The sequence below is a fragment of the Cricetulus griseus genome, chromosome 6 (genome assembly GCF_003668045.3).
Source record: "Cricetulus griseus strain 17A/GY chromosome 6, alternate assembly CriGri-PICRH-1.0, whole genome shotgun sequence".
Taxonomy (NCBI): Eukaryota; Metazoa; Chordata; class Mammalia; order Rodentia; family Cricetidae; genus Cricetulus; species Cricetulus griseus.
The window spans coordinates 145,166,703-145,193,632 of NC_048599.1; the positions used below are offsets into that span (position 1 = coordinate 145,166,703).

Below are 26,930 nucleotides of genomic sequence, written 5' to 3' on the forward strand. Positions count from 1 at the left end.
CCCGCACAGGTGCTGTAAACTCCATCTGGGTAACACCCTTCACATCCCACCTCCTTCTGTTCCCATTTGTGCCACCCCATCTCCTCCTCATGCTCACGTGCTGCTGTCTTTAGCCCTGTGGCCTCCACCCTGGCGTGCGGGGTGCATACATGCTATGTGATGTGACTGCTATGGTTTCTGCTGCACTGTCCACCAGGATCTCAAAGAAGGGGTGGAAGGAGGTTGAAGATTGGAGGGGTTCATCATGATATACAGTGTTGTTTGCCTGTGGTCAGAGTGCACAGGCTTCACCTCAAGGGGAAAAAAAAATAAAAAAAAGGCTAGATGGGGTCTTCCGGGGTTCTCCCCACCTAGAGAACACTAAATGATTCTAGGCAATCTGGAGCTGGCTTCAAAATCAGCAACGGGGTGGGGGTTCATCTCACAACAAACAGTGGTAACAGAAGGTTTGTGTGGGAAGATGGTTAAGTTTGGTCTAAAACAAGCAGTGTCTCTGGTAATGAGCTGTTGTTAGGAAGTCTGTGGTGCCTCTGAAGACGGCGGCTGCCTTTCCAGGGCCGGGCTTTTCAGGGGAAAAGGGATACCGGAGGGCAAAGCAAGGTGATACAAAGTGCTGACTGAGGCACATGGGGACATCACAGAGCAGAAAAGCCTGCCGGTGCATGTGGCAGCCACACTGGCCTGCTCTGGAATCTTGGCTCCACTGGACTGCTGTCTTGAGAAATGAGGACACCTGAGGTATCAGCAGCGGTGAGAAACAGGCATAGGTGGTGAAGTACCTGAGGGCTGGAGAAGGCCAGGACCAATCCTAAGCTTGAAGCAACAAGGACAGGGTGTGTTGGTGCAAAGCTTCAGTTGTCTTAGACGAGGAGCCTGGCCATTGGCAGCCTGCACCTAGAGGAGGCAGCCGGCCAGGTGTGAGTTCCTCAACCTCTCCATCAGTTCTCCCAGCTTAGCATCTCCAGTGGCTCCTGATCAGAAGCCAAGGCAGAACCCAGAAGCCAGTCAGCCTCTTCCGAGGGGGTAAAGAGAACCAGGGAAAACTCAGGATATCCTGTAAATGTTTTTACCTGACCCTCCTGGCAGGTACCCATTACTGAGACTAGTCTACTCATTGATCTTGAGACCAGCCTATGTGGTCTTTACTTATTAAAAGGCGATGACAAACTTTAATTTCAGGCTAAAAAGACAGAACCAAAACAGGAGAGAAAAACAAAACACAACTTTGTACAAAATGGACAGGTAACATTTATTAAAACGTGTCATACAAAAGGGCATGGTCTCTTCTATAAGAAGAAAATATTAAACAGTAACATTCAGTTAAAACCCACGCTGTACACCGAAGACAGCAATTCTAGAAAGAACTAACTTCTGCAACACAGGCAGTTCACAAAGTATCCATGATATGCACCTAATGACAATCTGTTTATCATCCCATGGTCCTGTGGCCTAAGAGTCACCTGACTTGCATAAATAAAGTTATTTTCTGGAAGAAACATTGGGAACCACATAAAAAGAAAGGAGGCAGCAGCCACTGACATGACACAGGCTTCAAGCAACACTTAAAAAGAAAAAAAAAATCACATTTGCAAAGGTGTTCCAGCATGTTCCCACAGGGCACTATCAGTAGAGATCTGCAATTACAAACTAGTACCTTTAAATATGTAAATATCAGAGAGAAAAAAAAAAAAGAAACCCAAAGCAAACCTGGATTCATTGGATAGTTAGTCACCAGTCAAAGCAACCTAAATCACAGGAGGCCAAGGGCAACCCTGGCCCAGATCCCCAAAGTATCAAAGTTTAGCAAGCACTACCTTATCTGTGGGACAGGCAAAGCTTCGCTGCAACCTCGGGGACCCAGCTGCAGCACACGGGTTTCCAGAATGCAGCACAGCCTTTGTTCCTCACTTTCCATTCCATACCAGCTGTGCCACACAGCATTCCCAGCAGCTAAAAGCCTGCTGAGGGTCAGAGTAGTTCAGTAAAGGCCCCCTGCAATGGAGAGAATCCTTTAGGGCAGGCTCTGAAGAACCTGGCAGGGGGCTGGGCGTTGGTGGCTCACACCTTTAATCCCAGCACTCGGGAGGCAGAGGCAGGTGGATCTCTGTGAGTTCGAGGCCAGCCTAGTCTCCAGAGTGAGTGCCAGGATAGGCTCCAGAGCTACACAGAGAAACTCTGTCTAGAAAAATAAAAAAATAAATAAAAAAAAAAAGAACAACCACCACCTGGCAGGGGAAGGTGAGCTCAGAACAAGGGCTCGAGGAGCTGGACCCTGCAGCTCACTGACTTGCGCATCCAAAGGCATGGTGCATGCAGACTGTGAAATGCAACCAGTGGGGCCTGGAAGCCTTTTCCTACATGGTTCAAAGGAGAGAAGGAACACCTTGCCGGTGGACCACTGATGAAGTCCCTGAACACTGGACAGTGCTGTCCACAACTATTCAAGCTCGTCTGGAAGGGTGGGGACTTACTAAGGCAGTGAGGAAACCAATACTATAGCAAAGCAGGGGTGCCAGGAAGGCCCTCTAGTGGGAAAGCCAGGTCAGAAGCCTTGATTCAATGCCTAGAATCTGGTTACTCCTCTGCCTCTAAGACCTAGGACACCCCACCTATTCGTGGGGTCTGCCACATTCCAGCTGAACAAAAGTTGTCATCATGCATGACAAGGGTACAGATTCAACACAATCCAAGGACCTGGATATTGCCAGGGTGTCTTCTTTTTCCCTCAGATTCTTCTCCACAAGGGTCCTAGTTCTCATATGAATAGAGACTTCAATGGGAGACAGCTCAATAGGCAGAAGGCAGTCAGTGAATAGGAGGTGAATAGGGCAGGGCAGGAGCGGCTCCTAACTACAGAATGGTTCAACTGCCTCAGGGTAGAAATTACTAGCTTCATCCTCACACATCTTAGGGTCATCCCTAAACCCACTGGCCTCTCCTATGAGAAGACTAGGAGGCACATGTGAGTATGGCTGTACAATCCCCTCCATGTGCTTCTCAGGTACATACAGGACCACTGCAAACTAGCAGACTTCCACACTGGGAGATCATCTGAATGTGCCAAACCACTAGGAGGTATTATCTAGTTTCTAGGTAAAAACAAAACAAAACAAAATAACCCCTACACCTACACTTATAATAAAGTTTTAAATACAAAGTGCTTTTATATACCAAGATTGATACAGTGTTCATAAATAGATGCCTGTTTTGCAATCTTGATCACAAGCATTTACTGGCTAGTCCCTATTTTCTTTCCCCTTCCCAAACAAAGGTCAAAGGTGAACTCTTGGTGTCAGAAGTCTTATGATCAGAAGCCCTTGCCAGAAATGTCAGAGAAAGACAAACTTTAAAAACAAAATTTCACCCCAAATCCAAGAAAGAGAATTTTTATTTTAAGGAAATAAAAAGTTTCTACTTAGCAGTAACAGACTGTGTGTGGAAAGTGACATAGGAGCGACACCCTGTCCCATTGTCCGGCTAGAGCTAACAATGTGACACAGCCTAGAGTCATCTGAGAAGGGAGTCTAAAATCAGGGACTGCTCAAATCAGACTGGCCTGTGAGCATGTCTGTGGCTGATAGTCTTGACTGTGGATATTCAAGTTCCTGCTGTGATTTCCCCCAGAATGGACTGTGACACGGTAGTGTAAGCTGAATAAACCAAACTCCCTGAGCTACTGTTGGTCAGAATATGTTATCCCAGGGAAGAAAAGCAGACAGACACCCATCCCAGGAAGAGCCTCAGGCCTGTCATGTGCTTAAAGCCTTTCTGAATACACAAGACTTCTTTCCAACCTAAAACATACACTCCAGGGAGACCAGGTCTTGAAGGGTGGGTGTAAACTACTGGGACTTGTAAATGTGTGCTGTGCAGCTTTCTCTGTGACTGAGGAACAGGAATCTGTAGATGACGTTGCTTAATGCAGGACTCCTTTCACACTTGGAACGCATATTCCAGGTCTCATAAGGAGCTGACAGTATTGCTCAGTGTCCCTCTAAAACACCTACACCAGTGTATTTTTGAGACCTTTCTCAAGTATAGCCTTTTGTTTTTATAAGTTACTGCCTCTGATGAGTATGGGAGTGTCCCACTCACAGGTAACTCTTAGTCATGCATTCTGGCTAGGTTCCATGAGCTGTGGTCCCTGGCTGACCCTTGTTGGGAAGCACCATGATCTAAGGCAGTAGGGCCACAGGACACTGCCAGTACTGTGATAAGTCACTGCAGGTTGGATATCTAGTTCAGACTGTTACCATTAAATGGAGGGAAGCTTAGGGTAACAAATCGACTAGAAACACCTACCTCTGGCACCCACAGACTTTAAAGGAGACACAATGGTTCAAACCCAATTAAAACTAAACACAAAACCGTGCTTTGTCAAGAGTCTGAAGCAGCCAGGCGGTGGTGGCGCACACTTTTAATCCCAGCACTTGGGAAGCAGAGGCAGGTAGATCTCTGTGAGTTCGAGGCCAGCCTCCAAAGCTACAGAGAAACCCTGTCTCGAAAAACAAAACAAAACAAAACAAAAAGAAGTCTGAAGCACTATAACAGGAGCCAAGTTTTGGACTCATGTCTATTGAACATTGCCAGTTTCAGCTAGAACTTTAGAAAACATGAAACTAGACATGAAAGAGCTCAGTTCACAACTCAGCCCACGAGTCAGGCTGCTGCAGCCTTGAGGGGAGTAGCATCCAGTGATGCGCTAACAAAGCAAAGCCCCAGAACCTCTGCATCCACCAGGGGAAAATAAAATGCAACAGGACTTCAGGGCACTGTGTGATAGACAACTGCTACCACCTGAGTGAACTGGTGGGTTAGTCTGCCACCAAGTCCACCGCGGCAGTCACTGCTGGCTGGAAGGGCTATCTTGCCAGTTGGGCACTGGGTGAACTTATCCCCATCATCCATTCTAGGCCAGGACCAGAACATACAAATTTGAGGAATTAAATTTTTTAATTGGCCTACTTAGAGCTGGTCTTTCAGAAATATCTTCTTTTTTTTTTTTCTTTTTAAGCTTCTCTCATAATAGCAAGTGGCACGCATCATCTGTGCCCAGATTTGCATTAATTACCATAGTTTATTTTTGTGCATGCCACTCAAGGGCCAGACCCTATTTTTAGTTAGCCTCAGTTGTAGTCTGCTCAGCCTTTGCAGCTTCATAGGACTTGGTACAAGAAGTCACATGCCTGTGGAAACTGTCCCTCCACATAAATCTCTTTGCACAGATATTACACTCATAGGGCTTGATGCCTGTATGAATTTTCATGTGGCCCACGAGATGGTGCTTCATTTTGAATTTCTTACCGCAGACCCCACAGCCATAAGGGCGAAGACCGAGGTGCATGCTCATGTGTCGATCTCGCTGACTCTTGTGTGTGAAACTTTTCCCACACTGACAAGGATACAGCTTGTCAGTGGCGGAGAACCCTAAGTGGGACGCCTCTTCTTTTATCCCCGTCACCATTTCAATATTCTCACTGTAGCCTGCTGCGAGGGCAGCCTCCTGTCTGTGCCCAATTAGATTCCCATCCAACCTTTCTCCAGAGAATTCTTCCATGGAGGAGCCATAGAAGTCCACCTGCTCGTCATAGTTGCTCTCCTCTGCTTGCTCATCAAACTCTGCTTCTACTTTCTTCTCCACAATTTGGAAGTCCTCTTCCACTCCTGAAGGCTGGACCAAGTGTTCTGTCTGCATGGTGTTAATGGACTCAGTGACTTGGTGCTCGTCGTAGGCTGCATGCACATCCATGCCCTCACACGTCTGTTCCAGGCGCTCAGGCTTCACATGGATCCAGCGTTTGTGAGCCATTATGCTGGGCTTGCTGTACAGAGGCCGGGTGTAGTGGAACTCCGCGCTGTCACTGGCCCCCTCCTCCCCATCCTGGCTCGCCATCTCAGTGCTCAGCCGGTCATGCTCTGTGGATGAGTTACTGGGCAAGTACTCATGCTCAGTGAGCTGAGATGACAGCTCATCTTTGGTGCTCTCCTCTTCATTCTCACCATCCCTCAGCTCCTGTGCCTTGGGGAAATCAGTGTGCCCCCCGGAACCCAGCTCAAAGCTCTCTACCAGGCCATTATAGTTACTGCTACTGGGAGACTGGTGGTCATTGCCATGATTTAGCTTCTGGCAAAGAACTGTGGGGTTTCCCTCTAGAACCTCAGTGCATTTGTCCACCACATGCCACATCTGGAGGAAGCTGGCTGCTGTTAAGTAACTAACAATTTCTGGAGCAGGCATCACAAGGCGTCCTGTGTAGCTAGATAGGAGAATGTTCTCAAATACTCTTGGGTTCATCACATCAGGCAACACAATTCTCCTACTGTTTTTCAGGAGTACTTGGTCACAAAAGTAGGGTGAACTGGCAGCAAGAACAGCTTTGTGTGCCCGGAAAATGTGGCCTTGGACAACAATGGAGACGTCACATAACTGTCCTTGTTGGCGCTGCTGGTTTAGTTTCTGCAGAATGGTGCTGGAAAAATCTGGAAACTCTACTCGAAAAGAGTTCGTTCCAGGCTCCATTTCATCACCAATCTTGTTTAGTGCTGCAAGAGAAAGAAAAGTTAGTGCTAACTCCATCCTCAAAGCAGCCCAGCATACCAAGACAAGTCCCAAGTTCCATCAAGTCCTCTGGCCTCTGGGCACTCATCCACCAGTCCCCTGAGATAGGCTGAATACTTTGATTCTTCCAGCATATAAATCCCCTAAGCAAAACAAAGTAACTATTTCTAACAAAAACAAACATGATTCTTATCAAAATAACAGAGGGGAGGGGGGAACAACAGGAACATGGGAAGGACCAGGGGAGAAACAAAAAGATTACGGGTGGGGGTTGGATTATGGCTGGGGGGTGGGGAAGATAGCATGTTGGCTTAGCATGTCTCTGTGTTCCATCTCCATGCACACTCCAAAAGGAAAGGAAAAAGGAACGAAGAACTGAATTGTAGGAAGACGGAAATGCCTGAGAGACAGAAATGACTGGGCACAGCCCCATAAGCTTAAGGACAAGTGTCTGGTTCCCTTGGACCCAAGTGAAGAGATGGGTATGGCAGCTGATGGTTGTAACCCTAATACTGCAGGGTGTAGACCACAAGATGACCCCAACCCAGCTCTTGGGCCAGTCAATTTAGTCAATCAGTTGGTCCCAGGTTCAGTGAGACCCTGCTTCAAGAAATAAGGCAGAGGACAAAAGGATGACCTGAGGCTTCCACAATCACACACACGTGCACATATGCATACACACATGTACACACACGTACACACACACACACACACACACACACACACACACACGTACAACTGGCCTCAAACCCAGGGAAGAACTGAGGGAAATGCCTCTGGAGATAGAATCAGGGAAATTATACAATTGGTCTTTTAGCACTAGGAAACACTACTGGATGACTGCTACAGATCACTCTTGAGGTCATGAAGAGTTGCTCCTTCAGGACTTCTGACATTTTGAGCAGAGCAAGGTTTGCTATCTGGTTGTCTCTACATTGCGGGCTAACAGACTTATAGACCCACTAGGTGATAGCTACTGTCCCTGCTAATAAGACTTAGAAAATAGTAAGAATGGCCTATGCTGCTGCTGGAAACATCCTGGACACTGCCTGAGACAGTGGTCCATTAGAAGTCCTGCAGGCTCCTTGTTTCTGCACTATATCCAAGTACACAGGAACACCCAGAGCAGGGGCTGGGAGAATGGCTCAAGTGTTGCACCCATGTAAATGCTTAGCCTGTAATCCTAGTGGAGATGGATCCCTGGAGCAAGCTGGCTGGATTGGCCTAACTAGTGAGCTCTGGGCTAAGTGACAGAATGTGGCTCAATACACAGGTGAGAGTGCCCAAAGAAGACAGTCAACATGAGTTGCTAGTTTCCACCATGTGCACAATACACACAAAAGAACAAACATGTATATACATATGCATACACTCCCCCATAGACACACAGAAAACACACCCAGCATTTTTCTTTGCCCTGTGTTTCTTTGCTTTAATACTATAAACCAATCATCAATAAATACCAAAAGAGCTGGTTAGACCAAACAAAGATCAAGTAACTCTTCTTTGTTAGAATTTGTGTGTGGGGAGGAGTCTTATGTGTAAGTGTACATGAAGACCACAGGTCAACATTGGCCTATTTCTTCGGGGACTCTATTTTGTGATTTTAGGACAAACTCAGGCTGGCCGGCCACCCCAGCTCCAAAGATTACAAACAAATACCACCAATCCCTGCTTTTTATTTAGGTGCTGGGGTTGAACACGGGCCCTCATGTTTGCTGGGCAGTTTACCAGTTGAGCCATCTATTACAGTAGTTCTTAAAAATCTTCCTTATAACCTTGCATCATCCTTCGATCCCTCAGAAATCATTCTTGAGTGACAGGAGAGATGACAAGTGAAGAAACTGAGGTGTTCTTACTCTGTGTAGATGGGTGGTAGTGGTGCATGTCTTTAATCCCAGCACTTGAGAGGCACAAGCAGATGGATTTCTGTGAGTTCAAAGCCAGCCTGGTCTACAGTCAGGGCTGTTACACAAAGAAACCCTGTCTCAAAAACAAACAAAAAAATAATTACTCTGTGTCAAATGTGGTATACCATGTAGTTTTTGCTTTATTATTTTGAGACAAGGTGGCCTGGAACTCACAGAGATCAGCCTGCCTCTGCCTCTCAAGTGCTGGAATTAAACGCTTCTGCTACCATTGTCTGGCTCCTGCCTCTACCTCTTAAGTGCTGGTAATAAAGGTGTACACCACCACACCTGGCTCTTCCTTTCTTCCTTAGCTGGCTTTGTGCTAGATGAATGGGCTGTCACTAAGCTCCAGGTCAGTCCCCCACTCATAAGTATCCGGCAAATGCAGGGCTCAATGTTCTTAAGTTCAGTTATTTTAAGCGACTTTCTAAAAGTTAAAAGCTTGTTCTAACTAAGTAGAGAGCCGAATTGAGGTCAGAGTTAACTCCAAACCTATGGGGTTTTTCCCATAGGTTTTTCATGGCACCCTGACTCCTCCAAAGAGACCAGAATGCTGGACCAATCATTAATAATCTTTAGATAAGATGATGTTTTTTGAACAAGGCATTAATTTATGGTTTTATACATCCTAAAACATTTTATAATAGCATAAAATGAAACTAGAGCATAAAATAAACTGTTTAGGTATGATATTCTAAGGTTTTGTTTTGTTTTTTTCCTTTTCAAGACAGGGTTTCTCTGTGTAACCCTAACTATTCTAGAGCTAGCTCTGTAAATCAGGCCAGCCTCTGCCACCACTGCCCAGCAGGTGTTCTAGTATGTAAAGGAAATGCAGACCTTGCATTTGCATGACCGAGGACGGGTGTCTATGTAAATTCTGAGCTGGAGTGTGGGATGAGGGCATCTGAGTGGAGAGCTTCTAGGTATTTCTCCCCAAAGTAGAATTTTGGTTTGAAAAGGGGGACAAAAGTGCTAGACTAGAAATCAAGAGTGGAATGATACAATTGCTGTGTTGTGAATGGGGAATTGCTGCTTGAGGATAGACTCCCCTCAAGATCAGCTCTGGACTCCTAGCCTCCCACCTTCCATTTCCCTGACAACACCGGGGAAGGGGGAAGAGGCTTTTCGAGGAAGGACAGTCACAACTGCCCTCTTAAGGATTAAAATGCCACAGGAAAGGGAGGAAGGCAGAGATACCAGGGTTTAGCGCACCCCCACACACACAGGGTTTCTTTCTCTGTAGCTTTGGAACCTGTCCTAGAACTGGCTCTGAAGACTAGGCTGGCCTTGAACTCAGAGATCAGTTTGCCTCTGCCCCCCACCCCCCACCCCGCAACATTACCATTCTTACACAGGTTTTATAATCTGTCAGAGAGAACAAACATGTCCTGGCCACCAGTGGAGACAAGACATTCTAAACATTACATACTACTGTCCACTCCTTTAACAGTTAATACAACTGGGATTGTCAGATCACCCCTCAGGAAAGCTGATACACTTTGAGACAGGGAGGAGTAATTATCTCCATATTGAGATAATATAAAGGCCAGAAGCTCCTCTCAATGCAGCCACAGCTTGCAGAATTTCAAACACTACCTACTCTCTACCTTCCTATCTCTTACCACCACTGGCCCTGATCCTGAGCTTTCTTACCTTCCCTTTGACGATACCTCATTTCACACAAGCCCTTGCTATCTCCACTGCAAAGCCTGTCTGCCATCTTCACCTCTTTCTCTTATTCACCAGCTTCCTCCCAGTAGGCTCCAAGACCCAGTCTGCCTGTCCTGTTCTTCCTCTCTAATGAAATGTTCCTCAAGCTTCCTGGATTGTCTTAGAATCTACAAAAGGGAACTGGGACTCCTGGCAAATGGCAGCAGTGTTGGTTGCATAACTCTGCCTGTAATCATGCCTCTGAACTCATAGTCAATTAAAAGTTGGGCACAGAGGATTCACCTATAAACTCAGCATGAAAACCTAGGTAGGACGACTGTCTTTCACCCCCTGTCACCTGGCAGAATGTATTCAGGCAGTACCCTGGCCAGCCCAGGATCCTATGTCACTGCAGTCTGCAAGCAGGTGCAAAGGTTTCTTTAAGAGGCAAACTCTGCCCACCTTCCCTTGCTGGAGGCAGACAGATCTGTCCTGTCTCCACCACATTTCTCTCTCTTTCTTCTCTCCTCCTTACCCCACTCCTTTCCCAATAAAACTTCCTTTCCATGTAAGTTCTGCCTGATGGTATGTTTGTCCCCCACCATGGGATCCACCAAGGTCCCACCCTGGCTTGGTATTATAACACAAAGGCAGGAAGTTCTCTGTGAGTTCATGGCCAGCCTAGGTTATACAGTGAGTTCCAGGACAGCCAGAGCTGTTACACAGAAAAACCCAGTTTCAAAAAACCTATAAAAAAATAACTCCAAGATTACTAAAAGCCCATAAAGGACCTTGCATGCAAAGTATAGGGGACACCAAAGACCATCAAGAAACATTACCGTTCTGTTTTTGTTTTCTGAGACAAGAGTTTCTCTGTGTAGCCCTGGCTGTCCTCAAACTCACAGAGATGTGCCTGCTTTAAAGGTGTGCACGACCATCACCACCACGGCCTCAAGAGACAGGGTTTCTCTGTAGCTTTTGGAGCTTGTCCTGGCACTCTATAAACCAGGCTGGCCTCAAACTCACAGAGATCCTCTTGTCTCTGCCTCCTGAGTGCTGGGATTAAAGGCATGAGCTATCACCAACATTCTTATAGTCTGTCAGAGGGAACAAACATGTTCAGCATGTCATTCAAGCAAAGACTGAAAACACCATAAGAAGAACCCAGGGTGGGGTAGCATATGGTCACAAGGTCCTATCACTTTTTAATTTGGAGTCACCAGACATGGAGACAGATTCTCATTCTTCTTATATATCATGTTTTTATGGAAATAGTACAAGTGATACCAAAAATGTCCAAATTCCAAGATCCTAGAGAATGGTGTGGGCTGTGAGCCACAGGCTTTAAAATCTGAGCTAAACCGGACATGATGGCACACGCCTTTAATCACAGTACTTGGGAGGCAAAGGCAGGAAGATCTCTGTTAGTTTGAGGCCAGCCTGGTCTACAGAGTGCCAGGAAAGGCTTCAAAAGCTACAGAGAAACCTTGTCTTGAAAAATCAGAGAGAAAGAGAGACAGACAGACAGAGACAGCCTTGGCAGTAGCACCGGTCTCTAAAAAATGCCTCATCCTCATGGCAAAGCTGGGTGTCCGAGTCAGTCGTAACTGTCTACACAACCTAGAGTCATCTGAGAAGAAAGCCTTGACAGGAAATACCTGAAATCAGGTTGGCCTATGGCCATTTGTGTATCGAAGTGCCTTGATTATTAATAGGCCCAGCCTATTTTAGGTGGCACCATCCCTAGGCAGGAAGTCTTGGGCTGTATAAGCAACTAGCAGAGCATAAGTCTGACTGACCCAGAGTGAACCAGTAAGCAGTTTTCCATGGTTCCTGCCTTAAGTTCCTGCCCTAATTTCCCTTCCTGGCTAGAGTGTGACCTAGTAGTGTAAGCTGAATAAACCCCTTCTTCAAGTTGCATTTAGACAGTGTTTTATTTATCACAGCAACAGAATGAAACCACAACACTGGGTTTCAGCATTAAACATGAGGACTGAGTGTCCAAAGTAAGGCATTCATGTGTCCACAGACTAATGCAGGAGGAAGTCTAAAGTTGGAAGACTTTACAGATCAGTGGGCAGGAAGCTACAATACTGTGAGCCTTAAGTGGTACCATCAAGAAAATAGAGACTGCACACATAATAGGAGACTGCAACACTATGTGGGGTGAGATGCAGCTCAGGCAGGAATGCCTGTCTGCCATGTGCAAGATACCTGGTTTCATGCCCAGCACCCCATTTTCCCCATCCCCTAAAACAACCAAAACTAGAAACCCCTTTCTCATACACTAAGATGGCATGAAAAATAAGACATTTAAAACTGTCAGTATGTTTCATGGAGACTAGAACACACTTGCTAGTAGGCATGGAAATGGTTTAAAAGCTGCAGAAAGGGGGTGGGGAGGACCTCAAACAGTTCTACTTTTGAGCATAAGCTCAATAGATAGAACACATGATGTCCATATCAAAGCTCATGCATGACTATCTACAGCAGCATTATTAAATAGTAAAAGTGTGTATCAAGCAATGACTACTTAAAACACAGCACATCCATCTCAAAGATATCTGGCAGTGAGAAAGAACAATGTGTCAACATGGGAGGGCCCAGAGACAAGATGACAGAAAGAAGCCAGGAATAGGAAGTGGCTGGTCCAGTAGGCCAGAAAGCACTGGGGTTTATACTCAGCATCATAAAGAACTAGAGAAAGGAGGAGGAAGGGACTGGGGAGGCAGGATATGCAAAGAGAAAGGAAGGAGAGGCAGGAGGAGAGTGAGAATTTAGGAGGGAGGGAAGAGCTAGACACAAAGGGACATATTTTCATCATTTCATTATAAAAAGACACATTCAAAACAAATTTATAAAGTGGATTAGTGAGAAAAAAAAAAAACAAAAACAAGAAAAAGTGGATTGGTGACTGTCAGAAGCTAGAGACAGAAAGGCCAAGCTGGACTTTGTTCTGTCCTTGGTGACCTATCTGGGATGAATAAACATTTGTTTGCATCTCCCTAGGAAAAGTTAATGCAACACTAGGAAAATTAATAGAACAGCAGCTCTTTATTAATGTACACACAAGTACATGTATAAAGATGTACACAAACAATTGTCTCACAGTATCTGTGGGGGTTGGTTCTAGGACTACCCCTCAAACATGAAAAGTCTGTGGATGCACAAGTCATCTGAAGAAATTGGCTGAATATTTACAATGCCACCTACTCATGTCTTCAAGAATATTTTAAGACCTTAAGATCACTCATATGAGTAGCAGTGGTGGTGGCGCACACCTTTAATTCCAGAACTCAGGAGGCAGAGGCAGAGGCAGAGGCAGGTGGATCTCTGGTCTACAGAGTGAGTTCCAGGACAGTTAGGGTTGTTATAAAGAGAAACCCTGTGTCGGGAAAACAAAAATAAAACAAACAAAAAAGATCACCCATAATCCAGGACATGCCATGTGAATAGTGTCAGACTACACCGCTTAGGGGAGGGCAAGAATATCTACACACAAGCAATACAGTTGCCCCCCATTTCGGCAGCCACAACAGCCGAACACCTGCTTGTCTGACCTTGCCCTAGTCACTAGGAGGTCAGATGTCTGCCTCGTGACAAGGAACCAATCAGCTGGTGGTGCTATGCTTTATAACCCTGGGTGTACTTTACTGACAAGCGCACAGCAATGACGCAGAGCATAGCAACCACCCTGGGAGGGCCTACGGGCCATAACAACTGATCGACACAGGGAAAGCCCTCCAAGCCTGGAGGCACACCAATCGTGAGCCTGTACGTACCCCTAGACACTCCCCTAACATTGCCCTACAAGATCTCTCTCTGCAGCCGGTTCGAGCTGTCTTTTGTAGCCAACCGCCATGGTGGGTGGGTGAAAGACCCGAGCTAACATGGGGTTAGCTCGTTAAATTACAATAAAGCCTCATGCAGTTTGCAGCAAGCTCTCGAATCTGCCTGGTGATTGGGGTGACCTCGGTCGTGGCCTGGGACCCCGGATACCTGAGTTTTCCGGGGGGTCTAACACAATCTTTAAATATCTATCTGTCTGTCTGTCTGTCTGTCTGTCTATCTATCTATCTATCTATCTATCTATCTATCTATCTATCTTTCTTTTAGTTTTTTGAGACAGGGTTTCTCTGTGTATCCCTGGCCATCCTGGAACTCCCTCTGTAGACCAGGATGGCCTGAACTCAAGAGATCTACCTGCCTCTGGGGTATTGGTTTTAAAGGTATGTGCCACTACTGCTTGCCTGTTTAATGGCTTTTTAAAGCAAAAGACAAGGGCTGGTGATAGGGCGCAGTGGGTAATAGGGCCAGCTGCCAAGCCTAAGGCCTAAGTTCAATCCCCAGGACCCTCATGGTGGAAGGAGGGTCAGAGGTTATCCTCTGACCTCCACATGTTGAAGGCATAGGCCTACACACATACAAAGTAAATAAAAAAGTAATAAATATTAAAAATAAAACCAAAATAAAGCAGAAGGTAAAGGGCCTTCTATTGAAGACTCCCTGAAATAGACTGCTTCTATCATGCCTCCCATGCTGATGAGCTGAGCAGTAGCCACTATTTATTCTTCAGCTGAGAAAATTGTATATCAAATCCTAAACACCATTTTAACAGGGATTAAACACCCTGAAAGCACAGAGACAGCGACAAAACAGGGAGGCAGACCTACCAGCGCCTGTACTGAAGCCCTCCAAGGATGTCTTTAATCAGAGCATATGGTAATTTGCATGCTCACTGTAGAAGCACAGTAAATGTTGCTTTAGGAAACTTAACGTCTGGCACAAATGTAGAAAATACCAACACCCCATGCCTACCCAAATTCTTGTTAGTCAGATGCTTTGCATCTACAAAACGCAGCCTGTAAACCTGGGCCCTGCAGAGAACCCTTCATAGCCTACTCTGCTCAAGGAGTAAAGGAAAGCTCATAAGCTCACATGACAAGACTTCTTCAGGCCACGCTGCTGCAGGTGGCAGGCCTCAGAAGTTTTTCTAAGTAAAAAATGATCATCTGGCAGAAATTTCTCTTGAAATTAAGGACCTTATTAATGGGAAGTACTCCAGTGACTAGCCTTAAAATGTGCAGTGTTTCCTTCTTCAAAGAAACCATCTGACAAGGAGTTAAAAGAGTACTGGCTACTTTTCAAAGGGCTCAGGTTTGATTCCCAGCACCTACCTACATGACAGCTCTTAAGCATCTCCAGTCCAAGCGGATCTGATGCCCTCTTCTGGCCTCTGTGAGCACCAGACACACATGAAGGCAAAAATCCACACATATATAAATAACTAAAATTTTAAACAAAACTTGACAAACTACATTGTTTTTGGTGATAGGAAATTATTATAATAAATAGTCTTAAATTATGTTACTAGTACATTTATAGCTTACCCAGTGCAAAGCTGTATTTCTGGTGATAATGTTCCTTATGCCATGACCATCAAAGAACAGTCTGAATGAATAGAAAGAGAAAATGCATTTCTCAATTTTGCTTCAAGCTAAATCAAACTGATTTCTGAAAGGAAAAAAATCACATTGAAAATTTAAGATGCTGAGTGTGAGATTATTCAGTGGTTAAGAATTCCTGATGGGGGCTGGAGAGATGACTCAGAGGTTAAGAGCACTGTCTGCTCTTCCAGGGGTCCTGAGTTCAATTCCCAGCAACCACACAGTGGCTCACAACCATCTGTAATGAGATCTGGTGCCCTCTTCTGGCCTGCAGGGATACATGCAGACAGAAAACTGTACATAATAAATAAATCTTTAAAAAAAATTCCTGATGCTCTCTCAGAGGACCTGCGTTCAGTTTCTTGCACCATGTCAGGTGACTCACAACTAACTGCCTCTAACTCCAGCCTAAGGGGACCCAATTCTCTTTTCTGGCCTCCACAGGTACCTGATACACACTTACACACAGACACATACACAGACACACACACAGACACACACACACACACACACACACACAGACACACACACACAGACACACACACACAGACACACACACAGACACACACACACACACACACACACACACACACACACACACACACACACGCAAATAAAAATAAATCTTATAAAAATAAAAGAATTTAGGATGCTTCTGCCAGTCTGTGTATATGTACTCACTTGATGAACATTGTGTGTGAGGAGCAGGCAGAAAACTCATTAAGATTGCTGCTGAGGCCGGGCGTTGGTGGCCCACACCTTTAATCCCAGCACTCCCGGGGAGGCAGAGGCAGGCAGATCTCTGTGAGTTTGAGGCCAGCCTAGTCTCCAGAGTGACTGCTAGGATAGGCTCTAAAGCTACACAAGAGAAACCCTGTCTCCAAAAACCAAAAAAAAAAAAAAAAAGACTGCTGCTGTCCAGATGGCAGTGCCAACCTGTAATGCCAGAACCCATGGGCTCAAAACAGGAGGCTTCATAGTGAGTTCAGGGCCAGCCTGAGCTACACAGCAACACTCAATCAAAAAGTTTTGTTTTTGTTTTTTTTTTAAGATTTATTCTGTATGCATGCAGGCCAGAAGAGGGCACCAGATATTATAGATGGTTGTGAGCCACCAAGTGGTTACTGGGCATTGAACTCAGGACCTCCGGAAGAGCAGCCAGTGCTTTTTAACCGCTGAGCCATCTCTCCAGCACCAAAACAAAAGTTTTAATTATGAACTGTCATTCTAGAAGCTCTTGGCTTCTGTTTCTGTGGTATTTTAAAATAAAGTTTTATTATATCTTAACTTGTTTTCCTGTGTTGTGCAAAGGCACACAGCACACATGGAGGTCAGAAGACAACTTGCAGGAGTCAGTCCTCTCCTTGTACTACATGGGTGCTGGGCATCAAATCCAGGTGTCAAACTTGGCAATGTTAGGCAGGGCCAGGCCATTTTGTACAGCTACTCCATCTTGGCTGAACTGTGACAATGCCTGTAACAACTATACTTTTGTCTCATGAACTAAAATTAAGTTATTTTCTTCTTTGGTTTTTTTGAGACAGGGTTTCTCTGTGTAGCTTTGGAATCTATCCTGGAACTAGCTCTCATAGACCAGGCTGGCTTCGAACTCACAGAGATCTGCCTGCCTCTGCCTCCCAAGAGCTGGGATTAAAGGTGTGTGCCACCACCAGCCTAAAATGATGCTTCTATAGATTCTTTTTTTTTAAAATAATTTATTTAACTTTATTTTATGTGTATTGGTGTGAAGGTGTCAGATCCCCTGAAACTGAAGTAACAGACAGTTGTGAGCTGCCATGTGGGTGCTGGGAATTGAACCCAGGTCCTCTGAAAGAGCAGCCAGTGATCTTAACCACTGAGCCATCTCTCCAGCCCCGTTTCTATAGATTCTTGCCTTCCTGCCTGGTCAACCCCCAGGAATGGCCATCGGGACAGATGCTTATTGATCATCTAACAGTCTTAGTGATAACTGACTGACCACTCATTCATTACCACCAGCAACTACCAACTGTAGAGCCAAAGAGAACCATCTCAATCTCCTTCCCTCTAAAACACATAGGGGCCCTCATTTCGTCACAATCATTCTTCTAGAACATTTATTATCCCAAGGAATAATCTGTCCCAGGGCCCTCCTTGACCTTCAAACCTTTCACAATGGTGTAGAAAGGCGAAGGAGCCACATAAATGGGTTTCTCTCTGGGTTCCCTCCCCCTTGTTACTGCTTTCTCTCCATCTTTTCCACTGAGGAATTTTTCTGATTTTCCAGGCTCAGGTCAGGCTCTACTGCCTTTAAAAAGAAGCTGAGTCTAAGGAGGCTTACTTTCCTCGGTTTACTATTAGTGACATGTGCCACTCTGGAAGGGAGTTCTGCTGGGAAAGAAAACTCAGGCAGCATGTCTAAATCTGTAAGATCTTGAAACCCATTCTGAGGGTTCTGGTGACCTAATTGGTCAGATAAGCAGCCCACACAGGAATCTAATTCTTGGGTGGTGGGAGTAGGAGGATCATCAGTTCAAGGTCATCACACTGGGAGTTTCAGGCTACTCCAGGATTCAGACAGTATATATCTCCCAAGTTTGTTTTGAGATAAGGTTTCTCTGTGTAGCCCTGGCTGTTCTGGAATGCCTGTAGACCAGGCTGGCCTGGGAACTCAGAGATAAAAGGCAACAAAACAAAACAAAGAAAAAATCTAAACAACACAACCCCCCTCCCCCCCAAATAAAACCTTGAAAAATGAATGTAAAGAAGGCAAGATTTATAAAACAGAAAACAGACAAAAAACCAAAGGCATAGTCTGTGAAGAAATAACAAGAGCATTTTCTACTCTAATAAAGGGGAATTTTTCCAGCTTCACAAGTTCTCTGCATGTCAAAGGCAATACATTTCTCAAGTTGCCACTAGGGTAAATTTCTGCATTGATTCCAAAGGGGCAAGGAGGGGAAGACAGGTGGGAAACTGCTGTCATCCGATTTAAAGCCATCAGGGTCCCCTGACTCCTTTTGTAAGCCTTCAACTGAACCTGCTGCTATTAAGAGCTTGCATCAATATAAGGGATTCAACTAAATGTTCCAAACCAAGTTTCTAAAGTGCACTGTGGACGTGCTTATACCAGCTTCGGAAGTCTCCAGAGTTCCTTCTGCTGTGTGTATACAGTATAAACACAGCACAAAACTTACCACTGTAACTACTTAGTGTAATGCTATGTTGACATTACATCATTCACACTGTTGTGCCCAATCCATTTCTAGAATGTTCTTACTGTCTCCTAAACTCTGTGCACATTGAACACAGTATCTGACTCTAGCACCTCATAAATTGTTTTCTGTCCTGTCTATTACTGACACTCGATTCCAAAAGTTTTAAATAGTATTTGTCCCGTGTCTCACTTCTTTCTCACGGTACTTTGGAAACATGCAGGGAACGAATTCCTAAATTCTTCCCTAAGCTGCCCCTAAAAATTCTGCTACAGTGCTAAGGATCTCAAGGGCAGATGTCAACCTGGTCCTTCCTGAGCCTGTAGACATGCTGACCTGGTTAAACAGAGGCAGTGCCTGACAGCCCTGGGGCTCCTGGAAAGAGCAAATAACTGGAGAGCTGTGTAGACCACATGGAAGAGAAGTTCAGGATTCACTAGCTGCCTAAACCGTGAGATGGGCCTTCAGTGTGAGGGCCAGGAGCTCCCAACACTTTGTGAGGTTGGGTGACACCGGTCAGAACCGAGGCCAGACTGCGGTCGGGCCACTGAGAATGTCGCCCAGGCGGGCGAGTTTCACGGGGTCATGAGTCACCTTCCATGGCTCAGAGGTCCAGGCAGGGCCCGCCCTGCCTAAACAAACCCAGTTGGGAGGGAGAGAAACAAGAACACAACATTGGCAGAGGGGGAAAAACACACAAATGGTCAAGAAGCCAGTGTGACATTCGGGCCCCGAACCAGAGCAGAGTCAAGAAACAGAGATTAAAGACAAGGTCCCCAGACTGTGAGCTCCAGGGACACAAGGTGGAGAGAAACTCCAGCTGACCAGAGCCCAGTCTGGGGACAAAAACAAGTGACGACGGGGTGACAAAGAGGCGAAACTCGGAGCGGCGAGGTCCCCCCTCCCGGCTTTGGCTCCCGCGTGGGTGGCTCGACCCTGAGGTCGCGGCGCGGGCGGATCCTCCAGGCGCCCCGGCCCGCCGTGCACCTGCCGCGGGGTGACCTTGGACAGGAAGTCTCCCGGTGGCGCTGGAGGCCTCGGGACTCCGAGCCGGGGCGCCGGGGGCTGCGGAGTCGCTGGCGCCGTCCCGCGTCGCGGCCACCGGGGAGGGCTCTGGATGAGCACCCGCGTCCCGGACGCTCGTGACCCCGACCGTGACCTCTCGCGCGGCCGCCAGCCTCCCCACCCCGCCGTACCTGCCGACGGCTCCGCGCTCGCAGCTTCAGCCTACCGGAGCATCCAGTCGCCCGCACTAAGGCCTTATTCTCCGCCGCCACCACGGGGACAGCTTCCGCCGGAGCCTCCCGCCCCCCCGGAAACGCTTCCCGGTCCCGCCCCCGAAACTGCCAGTGCTTCCGGAGGCGCGTCCGCGACGCTGAGGTGTGCGCATGCTCTAGGAGCCCTTTCTGGGAGGGTCTTCAGGGGGCGGCCGGGGCCTGCGCAATAGGACGTCCCGCTGGTCACGTTTCGGGAGGCAGGCATAAGAGTTAACTGATTTCGAGTTCGAAGCTCTTAGGAACTGCGAGCTAGCTGAGCGGGTAAAGGCGCTTGCCGCCAGGCCTAATGGCCTGGGCTCTATGCTTGGAGCACACACGGTGACAAGTGAGAGCTCACTCCACTCACCCCTACAAAAAATAAAATAAAATAAAAGTTTCAGGTTGGCTTTGAACTCATTATGTAGGTCGAGTTGGCCTCAAATTCACTCCTGCCCACACCTCCTCAGTATTGGGATTGCAAGGCTATGTCCCCATATTCGTGCTGGACTAGACATTCCTGTGTCTTGGGTCCGAATTTAGGGCTTCCCAGCTCTGCATCTATTTCGGCTCTGGGACCTAAGAATATTCAGAAAGAAGGCTGGGACTTTGCGAGAAAATTATACACAGAGATTCTGGGGAGGGCTGGAGAGATGCTCAGCAGTTAAGAGCATGGCTTCTCTTCCTAAGGACCTGGTTTCAGTGTCCAGCGCCCACGCGGTGGCTCTCAGCCTCAGTAACTCCAGTTCCAGGGCATCTTTCGCCCTCTGCTGGCACTGGCACCAGGCAGGCAAACAGTGCACAGACAAGTATGCAGGCAAAACAATAATACAAACAAGACAATTTAAAAAAGAAATTCCGAGAAACAAAACCATAAAACAAAACAAAACAAATTCTTGAAGCACAGAACTGGGGACAGGTGCAGAACATCTTGCTAGGGGGGAAAAGTGTGGGGATTGAGGGAATAGCTCAGTGGGTAAAATCTTTGCAAAGCACTGCAAACATGAGGACCAGAGTTTAGTCTCCAGAAACTAAAAACAGCAGGTGTGGTGGCAGGATTACAATCCTAGTGCTGCGGAGGAAGGGATCAGTGTCTTTGAGAGCAGTGAGAGAGGTTGCCTAAAAGTGGATGGAGGCCAGGCAGTGGTGGCCCACACCTTTAATCCCAACTCTTGGGAGGCAGAGGCAGGTGGATCTCTGTGAGTTCAAGGCCAGTCTGGTCTACAGAGTGAGTTCCAGGACAGCCAGGGCTACACAGAGAAACCCTGTCTTGAAAAAACAAAAGGAAAAACAAAGTAAAGGAAAAAAAAAAAAAAGAGTGGATGGCATTCCTGAGAATGACAATCAGGTTGTCCTTTGACCTTTGGCTTCCACAACCACCCATATACCCACATATACATGAGCACATATACAAATACACATGCGGGCTGGAGAGATGGCTCAGAGGTTAAGAGCACTGGCTGCTCTTCCAGAGGTCCTGAGTTCAATTCCCAGAACCACATGGTGGCTCACAGCCATCTGTAATGAGATCTGGCGCCCTCTTCCAGCCTGCAGGGATACGTGCAGACAGAATATTGTACACACCATAAATAAATCTTTAAAAAAAAAAAGCCAAATACAAATACACATGCATACAAAAAAAACAAAAACATCAAAAAACAAAAAACTGGGGCTGAAGAGATGCCTCAGGTGATAAGCTTGAATACAAAGCCAACTTGGGCTGCATAGGTAGTTCCAGGTCAGCCTCAACTACACAGTGAGACCTTGTCTCAAAGAGCAAAACAAAATATAACCCCAACATACCTGACAGGAAAGCAGTCAAGAACTGGGACAGTCACTCAGTGTCACATGAAAGCCAGGCATCTCAGTCTCCTTGCTTTGCCTGCCCTTAGTCCCTGTCGTTTTTGTATGTGCTTGCTGTTGCCTGAACTTCCCAGCTTGCGGTGTGCTTGGAGCCAAGAAGAAAGTTAAAGTGTTGACACTAAAAAGTACTTTCCAGGCTGGAGAGATGGCTCAGAGGTTAAGAGCACCGACTGCTCTTCCAAAGGTCCTGAGTTCAATTCCCAGCAACCACATGGTGGCTCACAACCATCCGTTATGAGATCTGGTGCCCTCTTCTGATGTGCAGATATAAATGGAAGCAGAATGTTGTATACATAATAAATAAATAAATAAAATCTTAAAAAAATAAAAAGTACTTTCCCTGAATCCTCCTGCAGTGACCTCTGTGTGTTTTCTCACTTCTCTTTACTTCTATTTACTTGTGGCAAGAAGTTGGTCACACGTCTATGTCTGATGCAGTACCACCAGCTAATCATGAGATGGCCAAGATGGTTCGGGCTAAGTCTGAATCATCTCTCCCAGCAGAGGACCATCTACTTTCCCCAAGTTCAAGGAACCACACCTGGAACCTAAACAAAATGTTTGTTTGACCTAATATTCCCCGGGGGAATTCTTGGAGGTGCTGGAACACTTATCTTTCAACCTCATTAAAAAGGTGTTTTTTGTTTAGCATTACATTATTTATTGCATGTGTATGAGTGCCGGTGGCTTGGTGTGGGGGTGGAGGTCAGAGGACTACTAACTGAGAGCTGATTCCCTCCTTCTGCCATGTAGGTCTCAGGGATTGAACTCACATCATCAGGTTTGGTGACTTTCTCTGATGAGTCATCTCACTGACCCCAGAGTAGTTTGTTATAGATATTTAAAGACAGACTTTAAAAGACAGAGAGGCACTTGGGAAGAAAGTAAGACACACCAAGAGCATGGATGTGGGCTTCTCAAAGGAGATCCTCACTTTATTGTCTTAGAAAAAAACACATATAGGATTTTGGTGAATATTGACCTTGTTGTCATCAAAGAATTGATTCCTAAAATATACCTGACAGTATTAAAATTGTGTGTAGATGCTGATGGGATGACAGAAGAGGGCACTGGATCACCTAGAGCTGGAATTACATGCAGTTTTGAGCCACCTAACATTGGGTGTTGGGAACTGACCCTGAATCCTCTGAAAAATCAGGAAACTCTTTGGTGTCCACAGCCCCTTAAGTTAGTTTTGTTTATTTGTTTGAGACAGGGTTTCTCTGTCTTCCAATCGTATATTAAGCTTTAGGAAGTCTAGTCTGTTTACCTAAGAGCCTCAATGTGTCTTTGGTCAGCAAGAATCAGCTGGGAGTAGTTTCAGCATAAAGGGACCTCAGAGGCAAAAAGGAAAGTCTATCTATCAGGTAGCTATTGTTAAGCAACCCCAATGTGCTGGATGTCTATAATAATGTGTTCATTCATTTATTTGTGAACAAGGTCTTAGGTAGCCCAGGCTGGCTTCAAACTTGCTACATAGAGGGAAATGACTTTGAACTTCTGATGTTCTTGCCTCTGCACTCTGAGTTCTATAGACATGCATCGTTATGTTAGTGTATGCAGTGCTGACGATCAAACCCTCACGCACATCAGGCAGGCACACTATTAGCTGAGTTACAACCATATGAATATATATATATGTACATATATATGTGGTTATATGTAAATAATATAATAAACTAATATAAATATATAACTATTATGGTTATAACTCAATAACTCAGCTAATATATATATATAACATATATATATATATATATAATATATATATATATATGAATACATATGTAGGGAGATACCGTAACCATGCCTTCTAAGGGCTGGTGATGTCAGGGTGACATGGAAAAGGTTTAAAGAGATAGCAAACGCACATGCTATCTCTCTTGTCTCTGCTGCTTCGGCTCACTCTGGTTTTCTGTTGGTTGGCATTTACTTATTAAAGATATCCTGACCACTACGGGCTATGTATTAGTTATTCACCGTAATATATATATATATATATATATATATATATATATATATGTGTGTGTGTGTGTGTGTGTGTGTGTGTGTGTGTGTGTGTATGTATATATATATATATTTACACACACGCACACACACACACATCTTGAGCTGTGTTTATCTGAGCCCAGCTTCTCTCTGGAGGTGAGACAGGTCTGCTCCAAATGAATTCATTCAGGCAGACCAGGCTACAGGGACAGCAACTGCTCAGGAACTGCTCTCCTCATGATCAGTCAAAGCGTCTAGTAGCACTTTAAGCTTTAGTTTGTGTTTTCTTTGCTAATATTTTAGCGTCCAGTTCAAGCCAAGCCAAGTCTGAAGTCAAAGGGCAGGGGAAATCTATTCTGTTCTCCTGGAACTCTGTATTCCAGGCTGGCCTTGAACTCACAGAGATCACCCTGCCTCTGCCTCCTAGGTGCTGGGATTAAAGGTGTGTGCCACCACCACCCGGCTCATAGTCTACTTTTACAGGGTTTAGGACCTAGTCCTGTCACAACAGGCATGGACACAGGATGTATTGACATATTGAGAGGAATACATCAGTTAACCCCAAGCTTCCATATGATGTCTATGTGAGTTTATAACTCCATGTATGAAGTAAATCATTATGGCCTATTTTCTGTATAAGGTACCTTTAGAGTGCATCAGAACATCATAGGTGAGAGGGCACCAAACCCTGTCTTCCCTAGCTGCCCTCTTGTGTCTGCTTGTCTAAGTGCTTTCTATTCATCCTAGGGTTTAAAAGTCACAGGCAGTCTGCTATGTGACTGAGCCCACATATCAGGAAAGGAGGGAATCTTGAGCCCCAGGATATACATTAGACAAGGCTTTGCATCCCGAATCAATAGGAAGGGGAATCTGGGGTGGTGCTTGTTAGAAGAGGAAAAAAATATGGAGGGCAGAATAGTCATTGGTCCATGGCAACTCTGAAATTCCAATGGACAAATATTGCCACATGCTCTAGTTTCACTTCTGTTACTCTGATAAAATGCCCCGACAAAAACCAACTTAAGGATATATCAGCGGTGTCCCTGCACGGAGGCATAGAGAAGCCATTGCAAGAAGCTGTGAAGGTGAAGCCTGGAATGCCTTGGAGACCCCAAGAGTGTTGGAGATGCCAGAGTGGTGGGATACCTGCCAAGGAGAGGAAACATTTACTAAAAACATATTGAGAGCAAGTATCAACAATGGAGGCAGTCCATGTGCCCTGCAGATGGCTAGGCCTGGCCTAAATGGGCCATGAAGGTCAGCTCACCAACAGCCAGAGCCATGCAGGATGAAGCTAGCACTACGGCATCTACAAGGGTCGAAGTCTTCTGGGATATCACAGGGCACAGTAGTCACTATGGTGGTTTGGAGGTGGACTGGTCATACTTGGCCATTCGAGAAAAATGCATACTAATATCCATGTCTCTCAGCTGTGACCATGGGTGAGGCGGCTGTGGCAGATCGTTGCATCTCTAACTTCTCCATCTCCAGGATGACCAGGCACACTGGGTGAACTCCCCTTCCTTCTCAATGAGCTATGTGCTCTGCTCGAAATTCTGCAGCACCAGCTCTGCTTCCTTCTTCCTCACTGTTTTTTGCCTTTGAGTTGATCAACCAGGTTCAAAATGTTTGTAGAAGCAAAGCCAGATTCTGAGTCAACAATCAGTTCCAAGGCCTTTCTGAACAGATCCAGCTCATTCTCTGCAAAATCCGTGGCCTTTTTGGAAACTGAAGTTGTAACAAGATTCACCAGTGCATAAACGGGTTCTCTGCCATCTTCAGTGTCTCCTTTGTCCCAATATACAAGGACTCTAAGACATTGTCAATACTGCTGCTGAAGTCTTCCAGGTTATCTACAGTAACATTTAGGTCATGGACCTTGTCATGGTGGTTCTGCAGGCACCTAACCTCCTGCTCCTCCAGCACATGTAAGTCAGCAGCACTGTTGGAGGAAGCACTGATCGATACAATGGATAGATAGACAGATAATTCAACATGAAAACCCACTCTTGTGCTGCCCTGTATGTCTGAGGGAACACAGGTCTGGAAGACACCAGTGGCTTAACTAACTTTTAACATTTATTAGTTTCAGCACATTTCCCCAAACTCAGGCTTTTATCTGCCTCATTGACGTGTAGTTTATGAAATCTACAAATTAATTTATCAATTAAAAATTGATTTTTTAAACTCAAAAGAACCTTTATTTGATTTAAAGCTAAAAACTAGATACTTGTTTTTATATAGAAACCTGCTTCCTAATATTTAGTAGAAATAGCATATACAATTAAAGGAGAGCATGTACAGAAAAAAATGCATTTATATAGATGACTGTGTATTAAGAAATAATGGATCATTTTTATTTGTGGCTTATATATAAAACCCACCCATGGACTTCTTTAATACCCCTATAAACTTTTTCTGATGGCATCATAATAATGAAAAAAAGAACATTTTAGAAACAAAGTTTCTCTTAAGGGCATATGTGCCTTGCTTTAACACATAAAATAAAAACACTCATTTTCCATAAAAAAAAATCAACTTAAGAATAGGAAAGGTTCATTGTAGCCCACATTTACAAGTTACAGTCTATCTTTTTTTGTTGTTGTTTTTTGGAGACAGGGTTTCTCTGTGTAGCTTTGGAGCCTATTCTGGCAGTTGCTCTGGAGACCAGGCTGGCCTCGAACTCAGAGATCCGCCTGCCTCTGCCTCCCCAGTGCTGGGATTAAAGGTGTGGGCTACCAATGCCCGGCCAGTCTATCTTTTTTGTTTGTTTGTTTGTTTTTGAGACAGGGTTTCTCTGTGTAGACAGTCTATCATTTTATGGAAGCAATTAATTGAATTGAAAACAGCACATCCATCCAAGAGTAGAGAGAAATGGTTACATGCATGCTACCTGTTTGCTTACATGCTTGTGCTCAGCTCCATTTCTCTGCTCTTACACAGTTTGGGAACCTTTCCTAGGGAAAGGTTTGATTTTTCCACCACCCACAGCGGGCTGGGTCTCCTTTTATCAACTAATCTGCTTAAGATGATTCCTCATAGATATACACTTAAGTCAATCTGAT

General features: G+C 45.5%; 1 protein-coding gene across 4 annotated transcripts; it reads right to left on the reverse strand.

Annotated features, from left to right (window-relative positions):
* Positions 1–1,228: 1,228 nt before the first annotated feature.
* Positions 1,229–20,096, reverse strand: Zbtb43 (zinc finger and BTB domain containing 43). Of its 4 annotated transcripts, none has more exons than XM_027423744.2 (3): positions 19,957–20,096; positions 15,510–15,570; positions 1,229–6,543 (listed from the first exon to the last, which is right to left on the reverse strand). In XM_027423744.2, exon 3 carries the CDS (start codon positions 6,518–6,520, stop codon positions 5,117–5,119), a length of 1,404 nt encoding a protein of 467 aa, XP_027279545.1. In that variant the 5' UTR covers positions 6,521–6,543; positions 15,510–15,570; positions 19,957–20,096; the 3' UTR covers positions 1,229–5,116. The 4 variants fall into 4 exon arrangements, with proteins under 4 accessions (XP_027279545.1, XP_027279547.1, XP_027279546.1 ...); XM_027423746.2 differs by having other exon boundaries at positions 19,992–20,009; XM_027423745.2 differs by lacking the exon at positions 15,510–15,570.
* Positions 20,097–26,930: the final 6,834 nt, after the last annotated feature.

What these genes read in the sequence shown, in the direction of transcription:
- Zbtb43 (XM_027423745.2), bottom strand. Translation starts at nt 6,520, where the DNA reads ATGGAGCCTGGAACGAACTCTTTTCGAGTAGAGTTTCCAGATTTTTCC.